The sequence below is a fragment of the Apostichopus japonicus genome, chromosome 8 (genome assembly GCF_037975245.1).
Source record: "Apostichopus japonicus isolate 1M-3 chromosome 8, ASM3797524v1, whole genome shotgun sequence".
Lineage (NCBI taxonomy): Eukaryota > Metazoa > Echinodermata > Holothuroidea > Aspidochirotida > Stichopodidae > Apostichopus > Apostichopus japonicus.
In genome coordinates this window covers 32,890,864-32,899,284 of record NC_092568.1, presented here as the reverse complement: position 1 = coordinate 32,899,284, position 8,421 = coordinate 32,890,864, and the positions used below count along the sequence as shown (strand labels likewise).

The following is an 8,421-nucleotide window of genomic DNA, read 5'->3' as shown; positions in this document are numbered from 1 at the left end:
AAGCCAAATTATCGGCACACTCTTTGGCATATCAGTGATTGGTAAATACAAACATGATAGTTTAAAGAGTTAAATTAGTTCACTGACCACGATTTTTAAGTCGTTCCAAGCCGACTCGATAGCAATAACTTTAAGTTACTAAGCAAGGCTGTAAGAAGCTAGTACAAGAGAGAATTCATACACTGTATAATGCCAGATAAAATTACTAAATGCATTACAGACCAACGATTCGATGAAAAGAGCCAAGAATTACGTAATCATATCAAAAGCTTGGGAGATATTCGGTAACAAGACGTTCACCATTTAAGTTCTATATCTTCCACACTTTGAAGTCAGTTTCATATTCACAATCTCGGAAGTTTATTTGAGCTTTCTCCGGACGTTGACTCGTCCGAGTCGTCGTCGCGAGCCGCCCGACGTCGGGAGGGAATGACGACAGTCCTTCCAATATCAGATCGCGGTGTTCGATTGGCCATCTCAACCACCTCCGTCGTTCGCTCAACGGTAACGACCTGGCTGGGAGGCGCTGACTCTCCCAGGGGAGTATTATTCACGATGACGTCATCGATTACGTCACATCCGGAAGTGTCGCTGATCCATGGGTCATCCATCATTCTTTCCACGGTTAGTCGTTTCTCTGGATCAGGGTGTAGGATCGCTAGGATACAGTCTCTGAAAGGCTGGGTGACTGTTCTCTTTTTGTTGAAGCTGATCCGCTGATCCATTTGATCCCTGATCATCTTCTTGATGTTACTGTCATCGAAGGGCATAGTTCCACACACCATGATGTACAGGATCACGCCAAGACTCCACGCGTCATACTGCTTACCTGTTTGAGTGAATATCGTGCAGACGTGTCATAATGTTAGAAAGCAATTTAAGTAGTTACAACCATCAAACAAAACTAAGAAAACAACAAACGAGAGGTAGCATTCATTGTTAGGTGTATGCCACACCATCACATGACACACTTAGAAAGTACATTCCTATATTAACCATAGAAAAGGCGCCATATTATATGACGCAATTACGTAAATGCCATGTGAGTTTGACATTTCGGAGATGATGACCAGACTACCTGCAGACGACAATATTAGACAAATTGAGAAAGAAAAAAGAGAAGCCACTGAGGCCAGTAACACAACCCAAAGAAACAAACTATATAGAGGGACATCAATAAATATGTTTACAAGAATAGAAGCGAGTATTTTCAAGAAAATTACCTCCGACTCAGGGTTCTCTGTGGAAGTTTCTAAAAACAGTAAGGAAACTTGAAGACTGTACAAACAACAGTAACATCACTAAGGAGTAAGGTTGCGATTTAAGCAACCATTTTGGACGATTTAACGATGCAATTAATAAGAGTACAGTATAAGTCTAAATCTACCATATCGAAATGCTGATACTGTACCCAAAATAGACCAAAAAGAAGTCAGAAAACAGTTTGGACTTGTTAAACATGGTATTGCTTCAGTGTTTGATAATATCCCATGGTGGGGATACGAGTACTGTTGTGATGAGAGAGCTGATATTTTTACTGTTATTTGTAATAAAATTATTGATCAAAACCACATCCCATCTGTCTGGAAACATGCCAAAACTTTCACGTGTGCCAAAAACGAATTACCCTATCTCTGTAAATGATTATCGACCAACTGATATTTCGCGCATTGCGTTCAATTGTATGCAGCAAGTACTCCTCCAGTACATAATGCAGTCGATAATTACACGTGGCGATCAGAACCAATTTGCATACAGAGAGGGCGTTTCCTGTTCCGACGCAGTACTTACCCTTGTCAATGGTATCGTGTCAGGATTCAATCAGAAAGACACAACCGTATCCAAAGTGTTATTTCTAGATTTTTCAAGTGCTTTTAACACAGTGTTACCAAACCGCCTAATCAATGATTTGTGTAGATTTATCGACGAAAACTGGCCTATTCACTGAGTGGCAGATTTCTTACAAAGCTGGTCCAGGCCAATACAATTACAGAAAGGGTATTATTCCTCTACATCCGACATTAAAGTTGGCGTTCCACATGGAGGTCCCCTATACCAGCCCTATTATTTACTATATATACAGATTAAATACGTTCAGATTCGAACTGCTCTGTTGTTAAATATGCTGATGACACTGTAATATCTTGTAACATATCTAAACGTACACATCGCAAAAATCAATGTGACTAGTATCAACACTTTATTACGAGAGTTGTTAATACATGTGGGGAGAAGAACATACTGCTTTAATCCGAAGAAATCAAAAGAAATGGTATTTGAAAATACTAACATTAAACATGAAGGCTTGATCGAAACAAAGGAGGAAAAACGACGATTCATGGTTCATATGTAGAACGCACTCTCCACACAATGTAACTAGTAGGAGTCTGCATCGATGATAAGTTAACATTTACTAACCATATTCCAAGGATCTTATCTAAAGTATATTATATTGTTTCAACATTAACCTATATTGCTCCCCACTTTTCCATTGAACCACGTAAGTGAGTGTTTAATGCTTCCATATATTACCGCATATTATTTATGCAGTTCCAGTGTGTTAACACTTCATACATGCTAGAGACAAGAAGAGGATTAAGAGTTTCCTATAAAATATTGCGCAAATATATTTTGCTTAGACTGTGATATTCTTGTAAGTAAGGTTAATGTTGCAGCCCGAAATTATTTTAGACTTGCCAAAATATACTTGCCTGCGAAGATCATCATCTACATTGTGAACTGACCTCTCTGTGCAATAATACAAAATACAATTTAAGACATCCTCAACTCACTCCAAGTTTTAGAATCACACTTTTTAGAAATTCCTTCATTTACAGAGCTGCACTTTTTACACAAAAATGGAGTTTTAGAACCCTTGTTATAATCATTTTAATATTCAATATTGATATCTTTAGTATACTTTAATATTTTCACATTTGACCTCTCACTAATCACTGTAATTAGGCCCTATATGTGTCCTTTATGTACTTCTTATCCTATTTATAAATTTATATTTATTCTGGAATAAATAAAAATAAAAATATCCATGCAAATTTAGCTCACATGAAATCTCTCATATCAAAATGAATCAATCATACGAATGTGATATGGAATCAAGCTGCAATAGGATATTACTTCCCATATATAGTCGCATCACAATCTGAAATCTATTTAATAATGTTTATTTACTATATAGTTGATTAAACTGATCAACTCATATTCTTATTTGTGTCCATATAAAGAAATGACAAAAATATTTCTTTGTATATCTCTTTCTTGTCATACGCATAACGATTTCATATGCATTCAATCCGCTTATTTTTGCAGACTTTACATTATACAATGTATCGCAATAAGCACTTTTAAATTTCCCCCTACATCGAGCTTTAACTCCCCCACTACATCGAGCTAATCTCATACTCCGAATGCACGTACCCCTTTAAAATGCAAGTATAAAAGTAACTAATTGCAGTACTTAGATTTAATTAGGCCATGAACTCGATAACGGATAGAATTCAATAGATTTAAGTCAGTGGCGTAGTCACGTGATGGGATGGCTGGGGTGGGGGACCGGGGGCAGAGGCTTAGGATTCAATGTGTCAATGCAGACTTCCATGGAATCATGATGCCATAGTGTATTGTCCGCTTTCTGTTGACTCAAGAAGCCACAGTTTATGTCATATTGTGTATCTAAGGCGGACAAAATAAATTCGTGGTCATGGAAAACAATATTTACTTTAACCTTTTACCACTGAAAACATAACCTCTATCAACGTCATATCTGATTGGTAGTGAGTGTCGGTAAACTAAAAGTAATTCAAAAAAATTCAAAACCCGTTATGTACATTACATCAAGGAAATGTCGAACCATCGTTTGTTTGCCAAACATGTCAACAAGGTGCTAACTATTGACCGACTTGGGTCTATTTTGAGAAAATTTCTTCACGACTGCAGTTTCAACTGAAACTGAGTCTAAATAGAATAAACTGAAACTTCATGATTACTCAGTGGGGTCTTACTTCCGACAATGGATAGGACTTTATTTTGAAGAAGGAAAATAACAGCTTTTCCAGATCTCCGAGAGAGTATATATGTAAAGGAGACAAAATCACAATGTGAAATTGTACAGAATAGATTACAATAGCCTATTATGATGAATCCGGTGTACAGTTTAAGTGCATGTGCATATCACATTTGTCTCTCTCTTCCTTCACTGAATTAACATCACAATTTGACGGATTTTTTTATTATTATTATTTTTTTTTATTTTACGAAAAGGCGTGATTGATTGTAAACCCAAACCTTTGTAAGCTTGACCCTGTAGGACCTCGGGGGCTGCATAGGCGGCGCTACCACAGAAAGTATTCATCAGATTCCCCGTTAGGGTCTCTCGGGCAAATCCAAAGTCCGATATTTTGATTTCATTCTTGTCGCTCAGGAGGATGTTTTCGCATTTCAAGTCTCGGTGTACAATGTCTAGTTCGTGCAGATAACCGATCCCGGAGACTAACTGTCGACAGAAACTACGAGCTGAAAATTCCGGCAGGTATCGACGGAGTTTAATGTAGTCGAGCAGATCTCCGTGACCGGCGATTTCCATGGAGATGTAAACTTTAGACCCGAATTCAAATATTTCGTAGAGTTGAATGACATGGCAATGGTTCACTTTCTTCAGCAGATGGAGTTCCCTCGGTAGAAACTTTTGCAGGAAGTCGGAGGGCGCTTTCCTTCGGTTGACGATCTTCATGGCGCATTTCCGCTTCCGTCTTTCATCGACACACGAGTAGACCTGTGCGTAAGACCCTTCACCGATTTGAATTCCTACAGTGTATCCCCTTCTTCCTAATGTTGCCTCCTCGTTCATGGCCCTACGAACCGACGTCGTAGCGGTCATTGAGGCGTTGCTCGTCGACATACCTTTAGTGCAGTACTGTAATCCGTGTAATGTACTACGAGGTGCGGTTTCGAAGGTAAGCAACCAGTCGGAGAACGCACGAACGGTAATAGTGAACGCTGCATAAAAACAAAATATTCCAGTAATTGTCCGAAGATTCGAAAGTTTCGCCAAGGTCAGCATACACACGAGAGACGGTTACCGTCAGAGGTCTGCTGTTGGCAAAGTATCACGGATGTAGGGCAGATCCAGCCATTTTGGAAATTAAAATAAGCATACAGTACATACGCAAATACAGTGAACACTAGCAACATAGGAACTTCACACAAACTATCAAACTCACGCGCTTATGTTCCACAACAGATCATTTTGCATTTGGCTTGGTCAACCAACGTCATAATGCGTTTCGTGGTGGTACAGTCCATGCGCGCTTGATATATACCAGGATAGAACGCGTCCTTTGAGCATAATCTCCTGCGCGCTTTGGGCCTACATTTACTTTTATACTCAGATTATCGCGCGACTTCCAATTCAATAACATAATTTCTAGTAATTCAGATATTTTGATCCTTGTGAATGGACACTGGCTTTACGCAGTAGCCAAACGAGCTACAAAAAAAAAAAAACGCGGGGCGCCGATACACTAGCCACGCGTCATTCCTCTCTGATGCTAAAGTATAACGCAAACGTGCGCGGGACGCAATTCGTTACTATGGCTTAACTTCAATGTGTCGGCTAGGTTAACGTATTAAAATACACCTAGTATGTAGATACATAAAAAACGCGCGCAGTATCAATGATAAGCATTCTTTGCATATGGGCATAGCAAATAGCATAACACAAAATATGTTAATGAAGGGATTCGTCACAGGAAATTCCGCGGGCCGGTCAAAAATACGCTGCAAGCAGCTCTTTCATGACGACACAGAAGTCTGTCATATTTACATCAAGCATCTGTATCTAGCAGTACATATCTTGTCAATACACCGGTACAGACAACAAAGAGCATCTGAAGCATACACACCACATCGCGATATTAACACCCACTGTAACACCCTAGTCACCATGATATCTACAATGGCTCACTCCAACCCATCACCTCTGCCACCCCAGTCCGGAGCTCGCTACCAGCAAACAAGTGACAGCACCAGCAGCAAGCCCCAAACTTCGCGACAATCCTGTGACAAGGATGTTTTATTGGCCAGAGGATACATCGTCAGACACAGCTTAGGACACGGTAGTTACTCCAAAGTCAAACTCGGTATATCGCAGAAAGAGGTCAACGCACGGTATGCTATTAAAATCATTGACAGACGCCGAGCACCACAAGATTACCAACAGAATTTCTTACCGCGAGAGCTGGCGATCGTCAGGACACTACGACATCCACACATCATCGAAACTTACGACGTCTTTGAACAAAACAATAAAATTTACATGATCCTGCAATACGCTGAAGAGGGTGACGTGCTGGAATACGTACGGTTTCGATCCCAGGGATCAGTCGGAGAACCGATGGCTAAGCGATGGATCATGCAAACCTGCCACGCACTCATGTACATGCACGCCCGCGGTATCGTACATCGCGATGTCAAATGCGAAAATCTCCTGCTGTCGGTAGGTAGAAACATTAAACTCAGTGATTTCGGATTTGTGCGGGAGTTTCACGGTCATGACCTGAGTCGTACCTTCTGCGGATCTGCTGCGTATGCGGCACCAGAGATCATCAGATCTGTCCCGTATAATCCATTCTTAACGGACGTCTGGGCGTTGGGCGTGGTTCTCTTCATCATCGCGACCGGTCTCATGCCGTTTGGTGACGACGTAAAGAACGTTTCCAGAATCCTACGGATTCAACTGGCGGGGGTACAATTCCCGCGGGCACCACGTCACCGTATCAGTCCGGATTGTCAGAGGTTGATCCAGTGTATGCTGGAGATAGATCCAGGCAGGAGATTCACAATTCAGGCTGTCTTGGGTGACAGGTGGCTTGCTACCACGAGTTCTACCACATAGAAAGACTGGTGATAGAAATTTTTTAAACTGTTTTTTTTTTATACAAATGTAACTGGATTGTGACAGGAGTAGAACTATATGTCAGTTTTTTTTGGCAAACAATCATAATGACAAAACTTAAAAAAAGATCAAATAGCCAAAGAAGAAAATGAAATCCGTATTTAAGCGGCACAGCAGGTACTATTCTGTAAATAATATTTCAGTCAAGTTATGAAATATATATGTATATTTTCACAAAGAAAGAAAAACAACGAACGAACGAAATAAAACAGAAGTATATCTATCGTTCTTTATATTTGTATCGGTTCGTAGTCTATAGTGTCAATGGGTGCATTCTGATTTTCGGAGGGGTCAGTCGGGAGGGGAAATAAATGACAAATTCATTGGACGACGTTCAGCAAGGAACGACGTTATTATTATTTGTGAGAAGGCGTGAGCGGTCATGGGCAACCTGGAAAAATGTTAGCCCCCCCCCCCCCCCCGCCCACCATCCTACAGGGGAACATTAATTTAATGTATAAATATTTCCTATTTTCTGATCACAAACGGGTTTGCTTTGTTGGGGACGGAGGGGGAAGGGAACAGAGGTAACAACCCAAGTTTATGAAACTCTGAAGCACTGGGCAGACGCAACACGCCTACTCAATTTATGCGCTTCGGTATGCCTATTACACATGGCAGGCACAAACCGATGAGAAGGGAGATGGGGGGGGGTGGGGGGAGGGTTACAACCGCCTTCCTTCTTTTCAACCCCTACAAAACAAACAGTAAAATATAGTTATTATAGCAACCCTTGCATGTAGACCTTATTATAGACATGATTCATATGCCTGAGAATGCATAATTTCACCTATAAATTATATCTGCGAGAAGACCCTTCCCAAGACTCCAACCGACCCCCCCCCCCCCACCCCTCACTAGACACGTGGGAGTCGGCTTCAAATGCCACCGCACTCGCTACTTCTTAAAAGTCCTGGATCGGTCCCTGCTTAGATAGCTTGTAAGTCAATGTCTATGTATACTGGTATATCATAACTTTATTTCCTGGTGCAATACAAGCTTACACACAACGATTCACGAACAATACCGATAGCCCAACAAAAGTGATACCTATTAACGATGCGACTAAATAAAGCTGCTGTCATTTAGTAAACTTGTTTACGACAGAAAGTTCAATGTCCTTTTACTAAGTTACTACGAACACGGTCATACTGACAACGACGTAAATCGCACCTCACACAGAATAGGTTTTCTTTTCCAAGCAATCGTCGGCTTTGCACAAACATGCAGAAAGGAACAATACTGTTGTATTCAGAAAAAGAAAAAAAAGATATTTGAAAGAGTAAACAAATTTCATTTCCCCTTTCAAAAGATAAATAGCAAACTCACGTGCATGGTAGTACAAGGCTTAATGCAAAGCACAGACGATGTTAATTGAATATATAGAGAAATAGAAGAAACTCTGGAGAAGGTGACCAGTTATGATGAAATACAGTGGCGTAGAAAGGTAC

The 8,421-nt window shown here is 40.5% G+C and overlaps 3 protein-coding genes across 6 annotated transcripts in view; 1 reads left to right on the top strand and 2 right to left on the bottom strand.

Annotated features, from left to right (window-relative positions):
* Positions 1–344: 344 nt before the first annotated feature.
* On the bottom strand, positions 345–4,915 carry LOC139970564 (testis-specific serine/threonine-protein kinase 1-like). Its single transcript, XM_071976351.1, has 2 exons — positions 4,303–4,915; positions 345–829 (listed from the first exon to the last, which is right to left on the bottom strand). Exons 1-2 carry the CDS (start codon positions 4,913–4,915, stop codon positions 345–347), a joined length of 1,098 nt encoding a protein of 365 aa, XP_071832452.1.
* LOC139971642 (uncharacterized) overlaps positions 689–8,421 on the bottom strand; it is a 34,297-nt gene continuing 26,564 nt past the window's right edge. For 2 of the 4 annotated variants that reach the window (XM_071978293.1, XM_071978292.1), the window contains exon 19: positions 690–829. The gene's annotated coding sequence lies outside the window, so the exon portion shown is untranslated. Of the gene's footprint in view, positions 830–6,774; positions 6,916–8,421 lie in introns of those variants that run through there. The other 2 variants (XM_071978294.1, XM_071978295.1) reach the window with 2 other exon arrangements.
* On the top strand, positions 4,777–6,910 carry LOC139971645 (testis-specific serine/threonine-protein kinase 6-like). Its single transcript, XM_071978302.1, has one exon. It carries the CDS (start codon positions 5,711–5,713, stop codon positions 6,908–6,910), a length of 1,200 nt encoding a protein of 399 aa, XP_071834403.1. The 5' UTR covers positions 4,777–5,710.

What these genes read in the sequence shown, in the direction of transcription:
- LOC139971645 (XM_071978302.1), top strand. Translation starts at nt 5,711, where the DNA reads ATGGGCATAGCAAATAGCATAACACAAAATATGTTAATGAAGGGATTC.
- LOC139970564 (XM_071976351.1), bottom strand. Translation starts at nt 4,915, where the DNA reads ATGTCGACGAGCAACGCCTCAATGACCGCTACGACGTCGGTTCGTAGG. An exon ending in ACAGGGTCAAGCTTACAAAG is followed by an intron (nt 830 to 4,302) that starts GTTTGGGTTTAC and finishes TCACTCAAACAG; the next exon opens with GTAAGCAGTATGACGCGTGG.